The sequence below is a fragment of the Symphalangus syndactylus genome, chromosome 17 (genome assembly GCF_028878055.3).
Source record: "Symphalangus syndactylus isolate Jambi chromosome 17, NHGRI_mSymSyn1-v2.1_pri, whole genome shotgun sequence".
NCBI lineage: Eukaryota > Metazoa > Chordata > Mammalia > Primates > Hylobatidae > Symphalangus > Symphalangus syndactylus.
The window spans coordinates 68,963,825-68,977,775 of record NC_072439.2 but is presented as its reverse complement, the minus strand read 5'-3'; the positions used below and the strand labels follow the sequence as shown (position 1 = coordinate 68,977,775).

At 37.0% G+C, this 13,951-nt stretch overlaps 1 protein-coding gene and 1 long non-coding RNA gene across 14 annotated transcripts in view; one reads left to right on the top strand and one right to left on the bottom strand.

Moving 5' to 3' along the window:
* LOC134732958 (uncharacterized) overlaps window positions 1-1,878 on the bottom strand; it is a 93,814-nt gene extending 91,936 nt beyond the window's left edge. Inside the window, exon 1 of one of the 3 annotated variants that reach the window (XR_010116499.1) lies at window positions 1,673-1,878. This is a non-coding gene — a long non-coding RNA (uncharacterized lncRNA). The remainder of the gene's footprint in view (window positions 1-1,672) is intronic. The other 2 variants (XR_010116500.1, XR_010116498.1) reach the window with 2 other exon arrangements.
* Window positions 1,875-13,951, top strand: part of ZBBX (zinc finger B-box domain containing) — a 270,417-nt gene continuing 258,340 nt past the window's right edge. For 8 of the 11 annotated variants that reach the window (XR_010116494.1, XR_010116495.1, XR_010116496.1 and 5 more), the window contains exons 1-2: window positions 2,393-2,539; window positions 9,603-9,719. Coding sequence is in view for 7 of the 11 variants with exons in the window: in XM_063620433.1 (XP_063476503.1) it covers window positions 9,652-9,719 (68 nt within the window). In the remaining 4 variants the exon portion in view is untranslated. Of the gene's footprint in view, window positions 1,929-2,392; window positions 2,540-8,764; window positions 8,847-9,602; window positions 9,720-13,951 lie in introns of those variants that run through there. The other 3 variants (XM_063620431.1, XM_063620429.1, XM_063620430.1) reach the window with 3 other exon arrangements.

Genomic DNA, 13,951 nt, shown 5'->3' with positions numbered 1-13,951 from the left:
CTTTTAATGCTTTCAAAAAGGGCAAGGATATTTTATACATTATTTTTATGAGTTTAATTTTACTATTGTGCAAGTAAATGCATTTTAAGAATCATTTTTTGAAGTAAAAGTCCTTTGTAGAAGGGAGGAGAGGTTATTTGCAAAATAATCTTTACTGGGACATAATTGACGTGTGTTTACTGTTCTCTCTGGAATGTTTCTTGCTCTAATGGCCCATGTCTTTCTCTTTCCTTGCATTCAGACACTTCTCTGGCCATCTACCCTAAAATAGAACTCAATTATTTTCTATTTCTTTATTTGGCTTTAGTTTTCTTCATAGCAGCTGACATGCATTTATATTTGTTTATTGCCTTTCTGCTCCTGTTAAAACGTGTTTGAAAATAGGAGGGGCTTCGACGATTTCTTCACTCCAATATTTTTGGGATCTAGGAAATGGACTTTCAATAAATATTTGTCGAATAAATAAATAAATGAATAGATCAGTGAATGGACGAAAGCTGAAAATATCTTTGGTAATTTGAAGAGCACACCTGTATGGGAAATAGCCTGCGCAAGAAAACCAGTAGTATCGCACATCCACTTGAAACTCGTTCTTGTATTAGAGTTAAAGGAAGGACTTGGTAAAGTTATACCATGAACATGATAATAGCAACCATCATAGCCACACCAGCACCACTGTTTCTTACTGTTTATTAAGCACTCAATATGGGCCTGGCTTAGAGCTAAATACCTAATATTTATTGTTTCATTTACTCTTAGACACTACATTACATATGGACTAAGTGTACTGTTATCTCATTTAAGCAGTTAGACTGAGCTTTGTTATTTGCTCATGGTCACACAGCAGGTAAGTTGTGGCAGTACTAACACTCAATCTCGAATTTGCCTGACTCCAAAACCCAGACTCATAACCAGAAGACTACCATTGTCTTCTCTTATCCATAGTGGGTATAATCTTAGATAATTGAATATGCCAAGTGAAATCATTACTTTTTTTTTAAGTGAGTATTGGTAGGCATAGTAATGTCAAAAGTAATGGTGCAAAGATTAGTACATTAACTGTAATAGTTAGGATTGTTAGTCTGGTACCGAGATAGATGCAATGTGGTCAAGTATAGAAGCCTATACAGTGCAGTACCAACCACACATCCTACTTGCAGTATTTAAAAAGGGAGATAAAAAACAGCATATTTAGGAAGCCAAAGATAAATTCACTACAGGTGCAGCTTTGTTCGGAAGAGAAGAGTTGAGCTGAGAATTGTGGGTTAACTATGTGTGTGTGTGTGTGTGTGTGTGTGTGTGTGTGTGTGCTTATATTTGCTTTTGCTTTTTGTTTTATATACATTAGACTCCACGGGTCATGTATTCGGTACAAAGAAAAGAGAGTTCTGGACTTTTGAAGAGACCTGGAATCTCTATTGACTTTGCCTATGGTAGCCTTTGATAAATCACTTAACATAGCATAAATGTGGGAGTTCTGAGACTAAACTCCTTGAGTTAATTTGTGGGTCTGCCATTTGCTAGCTTTGTAATTTTAGATTAAGATAGTCAAATTTTTTGTGCCTTAATTTTTTTAGATTTAAGCTGGTTTACTATGAGGAAGAATCAAATATGACATATAAGTCTCTCATTCGTGCTTGGAATATGACACGTGCTCAGGTTTAGCACATACCTAATCTCCAAGATCCTCTCTGGCAGAAAGCTTCCAGAGCCTGTTGAGTTTTTCCGCCCTTTCCTTTCTGTGATCACCCTTCTCTCTCATTTCGCAGGCTCCTTTTCGCCCTCTGCCGGCGGACAGTGGCAGAACCCAGTTTTCTGGTTGCTATGGGTACCGAGGTAACGCGGTAACCAAGGAGACCAAGACGGAAACTCCCGGCAGCTATCCGCGGCCATCCGGCGGTGGTGACGCGAGAGGCTGGGGTCTCCAGGTGGGTCGTCTGGCTGCGGGTGGATGAGAAGGGAGGAGGGTCTCTGAGTCCGCCTAGCGGGCAGCAAGCCCGGGCTAGTTGGTGCGGGGAGCAGAGCGGGCAGCGCGGCTGGAAAGCAGACTCAGCTCTGGTGGAACTGGAGGCACCGGCCCAGCAAGTGTTTGCTGAGCCCCTGCCATATGCTGACATAGTGCCAGGTCTGCAGGCAGCAGGACGGGGCCCTGGCCTCAGGAGTTGAAAGCCTTTGGTATACACCAAAGACTTCCCAGCCCAAAATGCTAATGAATAAATGAATCAAGAGTGAACCCCAGACAGCGAAATTTGGGACTTAATCAGTTGTACCCCTTCTGTAGCCCAACCCTTTCAAATACTAGCCCCTTTTATCCTTTGAAGTCGTTTGCACCTTATGAAAAATTTGGCACCCTGAGAAACCATATTTTTCATCCCCTTTTGTAGCCTTTAGTCTGCCTGCGTGTTCACATGCACCCACTTCCTTCTTGAAGTCTACTCCTCACAAGTAAAGGCTATGGTGCGGGGTGCCTGATTCCTGAGAAATCTGAAGATGTGGAAGTTTATTTTTTCTTCCCAAAATCAGCAGTAGAGGAACTCAGGTATATAAGGTTCAGTTATATATATTTTATAGCTTGACTTAAAATCTAAAGTTAGCAAGGCTCATTAAAAAAATATAGTAAAGTTGAAACTACACAGGATTAAAATTACACAAACTATATGCTTATGCAAACGTAACGACTCCTTCCTCCTTTCTCCAATTTAGCTTATCTTATGGTCTACACAGAGGGCTGCCCTGACCTGTCATAATTTTACCAATTGTATTACAAATGAATTGTTTGAAAGTGGTTCCTTTATGTCTTTCAAGACACTTAATAATTCTTGCAATTATTTTATTTGCTTTTTCATTTTTACCTACTTCCTTCACCAGAGTGTAAGTTCAGTGAAGACTGGTATTATACCTGTCTGGTTGACCTTGTTCCTCAGTGCTTAACCTGATACCTGGCAGGGAGAGTGTTCAATGTATATTTGTTGATTGCTCATCAAGATCGTTAGGAAACATGGAAAAAAGAAAACAAAAAGTTAGTTGAATTGGGAAAGAGGGCGTGTTTAATTTTTTCCATAGGATAGGTTGTGCAAAAAACTAAAAGCAGTAGAAAAAAATTACATACTTAGCACATTATTATTGGCACTACATTATGTGTAGGGACTGTACTGATTGCTGGGGTTTCAAAGGTCAATGGTAGGACCACTCTCAAATATTTGGGCTACTTAGGGAAACAAAATCTATATAAACAAAGATGCAAAAAATAACACAAGGTAACATACAATAGCAAATGCGTTTAATAAACATGGTCTTTCTATACGAGGAGAAGCTCGGTTTCAATGGAGGAAATCTTCATGATACAGGTGGCCTTCGAATTGAGCATTGAGTAGAATAAAACTTGGTGAGCAGAGAGGTAAACACTAAAGCTCATTATGTAAAAAAGATGAAAGCAGAGATGCTAAGGGTAAAGCAGAACCTTGATGCTCCATTTTCTTCTCTAGGTAGTTTCTAAGGCTATTCCTTCTCTAAGTAGTTTCTAAGGCTGCCCCTTTCCCTGAACCATGAGCTCTCTGGGGGTCTTATAGGTCTTATAGGAGCCCACAGCTTGACAAGTCAAGTCACAAATCAGACACCTTTTGTTTAATATCCTGCAAATTAGAGGGGGAGAGGATCCTTACCATTTTCTTTTTTTTTTCTTTTTTTTTATTAATTTTTTTTTTGCACACAAAACAATAAACATTTTCTAAAAATACATACAAACAAAAAGATGCATATCAAACATATTAGGAAGGTTGCACATGGGAAGACGGGGAATAGAAATGAGGGGTGGAAATTAAAGAAAATAAATGAGAGAGGGACTTTGTATGGATCAATGATAATAACTCAATCGTCTATTTGACAAAGAAGAAGGAGCAGGAAGAGGAAGAAAGAGAAAGTGGGATAAAGGATCAGAAAGGGAGGAAAATAGAAAAAATTAAAGTATGACTCCAGGGTAGATCTGTTTTGTTGTCGCTGGGTTGGTTGGTTGGTTTGTCTGTTGTATTTTTCATGTTTCTATTTTCTACATGGATAAGCTGAAGCTCAGAGATTTCTATCATGCAAAGGTCTTCTGACTTTAAATCCAGTGAATTTAGGATACCTAGGTTTTCTGACCTTCAATTCAGTACCTTTTAATATTGCTTATTATTTTTAATTGAAAGTATTTTAAAATGGTATCTTGTCCCTTGATATCTAAAGGCAAAGTTTCTCAGTTGTTCTCAAGAGAACCTGCCTATAGAGGGTAAAAAATGGGCAACTTGGGTACCATTTAGCACCTTGAAGCAGTATTTTATTATCAAATATCTTGTTTGGCTGAACGATTGAATGCAACCTGAAGTCAATACCTATATTAGTCCATTCTCACACTGCTATGAAGAAATACCCAAGACTGGGTTATTTACAAAGGAAAGAGGTTTGACTCACAGTTCTGCAGGGCTGGGGAGGCCTCAGGAAACTTATAATCATGGCAGAAAGGAAAGCAAACAGATCCTTCTTCACATGGTGGCAGGAAAGAGAAGGATGACAGCTAAGTGAAAGGGGATGGCCCTTATAAAACCATCAGATCTCCTGAGAACTTACTATCACGAAAATAGCATGGGGGAAACAGTCCCCATGATTCAGTTATCTCCTACCAGGGCCCTCCCACCACATGTGGGAATTATGAGGATTACAATTCAAGATGAGATTTGGGTGGGGACACAGCCAAACCACATCAGTACCTGCTTTACTTTTAGAGCTTTTGCTATGAGAATGTGGCACACATTTATTTAGTAGGACACTCCAGCACAAGATACTATTCTAGGAATCGTGTATTATCAGTTCTTGCCTTATAATTTTTTAAATATTTTAAAATATATATATATTTAAAATAAGGATAATTACAGATAGAGGAAATGTTAAAAGTAAAATTATTTTAATTATTAAAAGCAACTATTTTAAATTCTCATTTAACATTTCTTTCTTGGGTCTCTGATTTCTAAGTGCTATGGTACTAAATGCCTAAACATGTTAATTCACCCAAAGTTGCTTGCTAATTAGACCCTTTCAAAATATTGCTACAGTAAGGGAAAATCCCTATTTATGGTATGGTTTTTAAGTCTTGTGCCTAAAATGATCTCAGTCATTAGAAGAATTAACTAACCTTAGATAAGTTTTCAATTACAAAAAGTGGCCCATCTTGTAAACAGTGGTTTCCCAAACCTCCCATTCTGCCAATGGTGTTCTCTTGCACCTCTGGCCGAATGCTCTGAGTTTCTAGCTGTATAGAGCATTGTACGTTCCTTGTTTCCATTCTGTGGCAGTAGGTTTTGATGTATGGGTTGCTTTCTCAAAATAGGAACATGTATAGAAGGATCATCAAACCATCATGGACAATTTTGGGTTATATTGGGTATTATGTGTGAGGAAAAATGGGGTTGTAGACAGAAAAATAATGTAGTTTAATAAATCAGGTAACTAGAAATTTTTCCAAATCACTACTAAATTTTTGGTATTTAGTTATAAAAAAATTGAATGACCAAAAGACACAAGGAAGTATAAGTATTGCATAATAAGGAGTTTATCTGTATTCCTCTGGTTTTATTAGGTGTCCAAAATTTTGTGCTTTGCTATTCTTGCTGCTGACATTGTTATATCCTTGCTATCCCATGAAAGGTGACTAAATTCTCTGTTGGCTTTACAAAAGGAAACAGGCAGAATAACATGACTCAGAATTACAATCTCCCCTTTTTCTTCATACAAAGAAATTAGCTTATGTAGGTGACTAGATAAAATATGTAATTGGGAAGAAGCCTTACTAATTGCTTTCAGTGAAGTGAAATCCCCCTTAAATAAGACCATTTATTGGTTAAATAACATTATCAGCAGAGCTATAAATCTGAGTCATCTTATTGTAATGAGATTTACAGATGTTCGTTCATTTTTTGTATCAGTAAAATCAATCATATATCAGTTTAGCTTTATATATGTACACACACATAAAATTATATATCTCAATGTGTAAGCAAAATTATAGCAATTTAGATTATTTTGATAATCAGACAGATTAACTTTGGGAATTACTTTATCTCTTTAATGATAATAACATTATGGAAGTTTTTGTGACAAAGTTATCAATTGTAGGCAGGAGGCCAGTATTTGGATTCCCTGAATATGATCAGAAAGCAATACAGATTCCATGTTATGAAGCAGGATTATTCCTGGAGGTTTTTGAAAGGTGCCTTTGGTAGCTGCTGTTTGATAAAAATGGGACAAACATACTATCTACAAAAATGAGGGAGAAAAAGAGAATTACATTTGAAAATGCTACCACCTCCCTCCCAAAAAGCAAACCAAATCTTAGTTTGCCATTCCTATGGTATCTTTATTTCTCCTTGACACTCAATTTAGCTTTGAGAGACAGGACTTGGTGGTTGAAAATTGAGTCTGAGTGAGACGCCTCCTGTAGATTCTTCCTTCTATCAAAATGCCCCATGATATTGTGGTTGCTTGTGTGGATTTCCCCTTGATTGTGAGGGCCTCAAGGGAAGACACCATGGCTTATTTGCCATCATGACTTCAATACCTGGGACCACTAATAGGGATCACAAAGGAACAGTTAAATACATGTTTGTGGATTGAAGGTACAAACATAACTAGTCCCATGATGCAACCACTACCTTATTTAAAATGTAGTAATTGTTTTGTGTAATTTTATTTTGCAATTATATTCGGAGAATAAATTCTTAGAGAATTTCCTCCGAAATGGTGAAGATCTACCCTTTCAGATTAGATTTAATTTTTGGAGATAGTCCAAGTAATTTGGAGGTAGGTTTGAGTGAAAAAAAAAAATAGTTGCTCCTATTGCACAATCATTTTTAATTTCAAATGAGGCACAACAAAATGGATTTGTGTGTTTGTTGGTGTATAATGGATTCTTTTTTTTTTTTTTTTTTTGAGACAGAGTCTCGCTCTGTCACCTAGACTGGAGTGCAGTGGTGTGATCTTGGCTCACTGCAATCTCGACCTCCTGGGTTCAAGCGATTCTCATGCCTCAGCCTCCTGAGTAGCTGGGATTACAAGTGTATGCCACCATGCCTGGCTAAGTTTTGTATTTTCAGTAGAGATGGGGTTTCCCCATGTTGGTCAGGCTGGTCTTGAACTCCTGACCTCAAGTCATCTGCCCACCTTGGCCTCCCAAAGTGCTGGGATTACAGGCATCAGCCACCGCACCCAGCCATAAAATGGATTCTCTAGACAGTTTCAAAAGAGGCGTCCCAAAAATGTTTTCAATCAGTGGTCACATCGTTGAAATATAAGATAGTCTCCCAAAGGAACAAAGATGAAAAACCACTCATTTGGTTGTGTAGACTCTGATGTCGCAATAGCCTTTTATTAGGTAACTCCAATTTTGGTGCTGTCCTTCCTTAAGTCTTAGAGCAAAGCTTCTAGACTTATGTTTTCCCTGCTAAATCCCCATTAGACTCTTATTAGCTACAGAATAAATTCCAAATGCTATAAACTTGACATTTAAAGCCACTCATTATTGGGTCTCAGCCACTATATCTAAACTCATGTTTATTTTTTTCTTCCATGTAACCCGCACACCAAGCAAGTGTAACTATTCATTAGTCCCTTATTCAAGAGCTATTCTTTCCAACAGTATGGATTGCTCATCTAATCCATGTCTTTATCTGTAAGCCTCCTTTGTCCTTCAAAGCTTTACTTAAATGCTAGCCAGCTGAATTCTCTCTTTTCTTTCACTTCCTATATTATCACATGTATAAATTTTATAGCCCTTATAATTTTTACCTTGTTTTATGGCTTTTATATTTAGGGTCTTATATGCCCTATTTGACTCTAAGCCATTTGAGCTCAGAAAAGAAACCTCCCTGGGCCTTGACTCCTCTCCATACCTCTCAGCACATTGCCTTGTATATAGCAAAACCTTAATAAATGTTTATTGTGGTTATGAGCACACACATAGGAACACATACATAAATGACAGCATCAAATGGTGTGGGCATTTAAGTCTATGGTCACTATAATATTGAGTCATATTTCTTTAAAAGCTCTTAGAACTTGGAAATTTTTATTCCCATAAAAATCTAATAGTTGTTCATGTGATTTAGTAATTCAGCATTACAGAGTAAATTATTATAGAACCATGAATAATTGGGATACTTGGGAAACAGGGTGTTCTGAATAATTTAATTTTCTGGTTAACTCAAAGTTAAGCAGAAAATCCTTTTTGTTTCATTTCTTGTTGAAAAATTCTTTCTAAAATATGCTAATTTCTGATCTGAGCCAAAGAGCATCATTAAAACTTTCTTTGATAAATGAGGATATTAGAATGCCTTTGGGTAATTATTACATACCTTAATTTTCATTTTATATTGCCATATATATATAAAAAGGATATTGGGTTTAGATTGTATCTCAAAGATTATTTTCATTTCTCTGTGCACGGCCTTGGATATTATTTTTAGATAGAACAAATACTTGGTATACTTTTATAGCCTTAGCACTAGAAAGAGCCAGAATATGTGCTTTAGTTTGTTTTAATGAATGCATCCTTCACTTTTAGTTGAATATTTCCCTAGTCTTTTGCTATACAGTTTACCCTTGAACAACATAGGTTTGCACTGCACAGATCCACTTATAAATATTTTTTTAAAAAATAATAGTTACACTTGTGTGCCTGTCCCTCTTGCTTTCCCTTCCATGTCGTCTACCACTTCCATCTCTGCCACTCCTGAGACAGGACCGACTCCTCTTCTTCTTCGTCTTTCTCAGCCTACTCAATGTGAAGCGCCTGATCATGATTCACTTCCACTTAATAAATAGTAAATATATATTCTCTTCTTTATGATTTTCTCAATAACGTTTTCTATTATCTAGCTTACTTTTTAAAAGAATATAGTATGTACATACATATAACGTGCATAATGTATTCATTGATTATGTTATCAGTAAGGCTTCTGATGAACAATAGGTTAATAGTAAAATTTGGGGGAAATTAGAAGTTGTACACAGATTTTTGAGGGATTGGTGCCCCTAACCCTTATGTTGTTGAAGGGTCAGCTGTACATAAATATTGGTGAAATTTTAATTCCATCAGACATGTTACATTTCTAACTTTATTAGTACATAAATAGTTACATAACTTAAAATACAGTCATTTCTGGGTTTCCACAGGAGTCTGGTTCCAGTAACTCCCTCACACCCTGCAAACACCAAAATCCAAGGATGCTCAGGTTCCTTATATAAAATGGCATAGTATTTGCATATAGCCTACACATAACCTACTGTATACTTTAAATCAGCTCTTGCTTACTTATAATACTTAATACAATGTAAATGCTATGTAAATAGTTGTACTTTTTTTGTATTTTTTTATTCTAATATTTTTGATTATCTGGTTGATATGTGGCTGAAGGGGACAAAAGGCTAACAGTGTATAATTTTTGCTGTTTAAATTTTGATTCAGCCTTTTTGCTCATAAAGTTTTAAAAACATTCCTGAATTATATGGAGTTTTGCATTTGTAACTTATACTGCTTCACCTCTGCCATAATTCTTTTGTCTTTGTTACTTTTACAGAAGTGTTTACAAATCAGAATAACTTTTAGACAATATTAAGGTGGTAATCATGAACACAAAAGATTTTGTAGTTCTTCCATGGGGAAAACCTGGAAATTCTGTAAAGCTAAAATATAGGTGAGTTCATATATATTTATTTCTTAATAGGAATAGCTGCAAAGCTTCTGTATATTGTAATTTTGACTATTTTGTGAATTCTTATCTTCATTTTTCACATTCCTGTATTTTTATCTATAAGAATATAGCTTTGAAATACTATAAATCTATAATAGTTTAAAAATGAGGATTAAAAATATTTATTCCACAAGAACCAATGTGACAAGTTATAAAGGTTTGGTTCATTGCCTATTAAAGTAATACAACAGAATGTCAAACATATTTTTCATGGCCCTTATTCAAAGTTAAGTAAGGATTAGCCTGAAATTCAGGGAGACTATTAGGATGAGAGACCCCTAACCAGGAAATAGAAAGCACTACATACTTTAGCCCTTTACATAAAGGACATTATGTTGAATTGAACTTTTCCAGGAGAGGTCTGTCCTAGATGACTGGGAGATGCATTCAGCCAGAACCAAACAATTACTGGCATCCTGGGAATTTTATGACCTTGCAGGGGTATGGGAGAGTATAGCTCCCTGTTTGTCTTTGATGTCACCTACAGTAACTGGAAATACTTAGGGCTTTCCTCATAAATATCAGTAAGAGCCAGCCAGCATAGGATGAGGACAGACTTTTTTTTTTTTAGATGAAGTCTTGCTCCCTCATCTAGGCTGGAGTGCACTGGCACAGTCTCGGCTCACTGCAACCTCCAATGCAACCTCCACCTCCCGGGCTCAGGCTATTCTCCTGCCTCAGCTGCCGGAGTAGCTGGGATTACAGGTGCACGCCACCATACCTGGCTAATGTTTGCATTTTTAATAGAGACAGTGCTTGGCCATGTTGGCCAGGCTGGTTTACTCCTGACCTTAAGTAATCCTCCTGCCTCTACCTCCCAAAGTCCTGGGATTACAAGCGTGAGCCACTGCACCCGGCCCAGATTATCATTTTTAATTTGAGTTTCTGAGTTTTTGATCCAGATCAATAGTTTTGTGGTTATTTGGTGTCTTCAAAGCTATTCTAATGCTCTCTTCACCTTTGAGATATGGGGTATAAAAGCATTGTGTAAACTGGAAATGTTATAAAAATATATGGCATTATCCTTTTTAGGTATACCATGTTTTTGATGGGGAGGGGAGCTATCTAACTGCCAGGACTACCAATTTTGTTAATAGAAAAAGAAAAAGGGGCATGCATTATTTGATTTTAGTGACATATTTCAGGGCCATGTGTCTATACCTATACACATTCAGCCAACAAACATTTATTAAGCGTGCATTTTCTATATACTGTGCTAGGGAATGATGGCTACAAAAGCAGGAAGTCATAGTCCTGGCACTCCAAAAGCTTACAGAGAATATGAATGAGTACAGTTACACTGACAACATAGAATGAAGCATGGTGTGATGTGTACAGGCAAGGGACTAGGAGAGAACATGGCTCAAACTGCTAGAGCAGGAGTGAGGAGGTACCCAAGTTCTGAGTGAGAGATGCAGTTAGTTGTGTAGTTATTGGGTGAAACTTACGCAAAGACACAGAGACCACATGATTTTGGGGACTTCTCAGGCATATCCAACCGTCTAACAAGAAAGGTGGAGAAAAAGGCAGGGTCTAGATGATGACTAACTTGTATGTCATAGTAAAGAGTTTGGAAATAAGTTGGAATCACTATTCCCTGGCCTGTATGTCTCCCTGATCCACAAACCATTAAAAACCAGGACAGGAATACCCACTCACAGTAATTACCATAGAGTTCTCTTTCTCACTTTTTCCGTGTTCCAAGCCTGTTCTCATTGGACATTGTCTTTACATTGTCTGACATTCTGGTGTTCTTCCAGTCCTCTTGACCTCTTTCTTAGCCCCTAAACCATTTCAGTCTTATTTCTAGCCCTTGGATTTGTTCTGTTGATTAGAAATTATTTTCTAATTTTCATACCATCTGTATTGCCTCTAATATATTCAAGTAGTTTGATGCATAATATTTAAAATAACAATTTTTTTTTCTATATAGGCAACACACATATTTTTGCTGAACTGATCATTTTGGAAATCTTAAAGAAATCTCTTAAACAATAAATTAAATAAATAAAGCTAAGGATCAACTTTAGCTTTCCTCAGTGGCCTTGCTTTCCCTTTATGGCTCTGTGTATAACATTGTCTTCAGGAGGAATCCTCTGTTATGTGTGAGATCCATACAATCCACCCTTACATAAACTTGACCACTTGGTCAGTAGGCCACTCTTTTTCTTCAGCCTTAACCTTTTCCTCTACCACAGTGGGACTTCAAAAACGTCAGAAGTCTTCTAAGCAAATGAGTGACACAATCATATTTGTTCTTTTAACTCTTTTCCTGTAAGCAGTTTGTGAAGTGTAGTAGGCTGTCAAGACTTTAGGCAGGGAGAAAAACTGTTACTCATCCTGAACTGTACCTGTGGCCCATTTCAGAATGGTCTGTTTCAGGAAAAGACACCATTGCCCTCCTGACAGCTCAAATAAGAAACATGGGATTATTTTAGATTTCTTCCTTGTTCCCTCTCTAATCAATCACCTACTTCTGGTCAGTTTCCAACTTGTTAATTATATCTTCTTAAATTTCTCAAAAGCTCCATTTTTCTCTCCATTGCCCCTGCTCAGTCAGACTAGCCCAAATTCTCTTATTATTTGGATTACTGGAATAGTCTACTAATTGGTTGTCTTGCTTCTAGCCTTGCACCCTCTAACTGATTTCCTTTGATACAGCCTGAGTGATCTTTCTAAATGCAAGTCTGATCAATTCTCTTAAAACCCTTTAATGATCCTCATTGTTCATAAAATATAAATCCCAATTTCTCATCATGGCTTACAAGGCTCTTCATGATCCTGTCCACTTCAGCAGTTTGATTTTTTGCTACTTTTCCTATTCTGCACTTAATGTCTGGTCACAGAGAACTTCTAGTTCCTTGACTGACCCATTACTCTTTCCTACCTATGTCCACACTGCTTTCTTTCTGGAACACTGCACTCAGCGCTTCCCTTTGACTGGCTAAGTCCTTTCATCCTTTAGGTCTCAGCTCATACTTCACCTTCTCCAGGAACTGTTCCCGCATTCACAGAGCTGGGGTATGTGCTCTTTCTTTGTGCCCAGGTAGCCCCCTGTACTTCCCCAATGACAGCACTATTCCACTATATTTCAAATACCTTTATGCTCGTCTATTCCTCTCAATACCGGAAGCTCCATTGTATTTCACATCCTATCACCTAGCAGTGTTTGTTTGGGGTAGTAGCTGCATTACTCATTGTGGAGTAGATACAATGAAAATAAATGCCTCTCTTTCTGTATCTTAGCCAGCTTTTCTGAACCCTCTGGACAGCCCTTCCTATCACTTTCTGTATATCTTTCTGGATTGTGTCCACTTGGGACATATCCTTGGCCCGCTTGCTTTTTGGTAATTGCTTGCTACCTCTAGAAAGATTTCTCCTTTATGAGCTTCATTATGCCTTGATTTTGTTCTGTGCCATAGCATCCATGGGTGCCCACACTGCTTGATTGTAGTAAAACACTAATGTAATATTGAAGGAAGAGATTTGGACTTACAATAGTAAAAGCTAGAGAATTAGTTTGGGTTAGATCTGTGAAAGAAAGAGTCGGTGGCTAATACTGATAACCAGACTTTGTAAAATGAAGAAAATGTCTTTTGTCAAAAGCTTAGTGAGTTTCAGATATTATCAAAATCTCTCGTACAGGAATCTCCTGTACCAAAACCGTTAATAGGGGCTTTCTTCTTAATAGGTCTGAAACACGTACTACCTTTCCCCCCTCATCATACATATATGACATAAAGGTAGAGATTTAAAATTTTGGAGGTGACCAGTTCAGCAAAAATGTGTATTTTGTCTGTTGTTTTAAATACTGTGCTTCAAGCTACTTGACGACATTGGAGGCAAAACAATATGAAAATTAGAAAATATTTTTATTTTTTTTTCTGTTTGTATGTCATAGATATTTGTGCATATATAAAAACATGCCTTATATATGAAGTTAATTATAATTTTGAGCCCCTAGCAATGTAATAATTAAAACAAAAGTCTAAGATTTGAAGAGATAATTTGCTTCAGGATTTCGATGGAAGGCAAATGCTAACTTCAAAAACCAGATTTCAGAGAAGTACAAAAGAAATAGGTAAAATATTTTATTTATTATTCATGATTCTAATTTAACAGGAAAAGATTACAAAATTATAAAATTATTTTGGCTTTTCTTGTTTTTCTGCTTC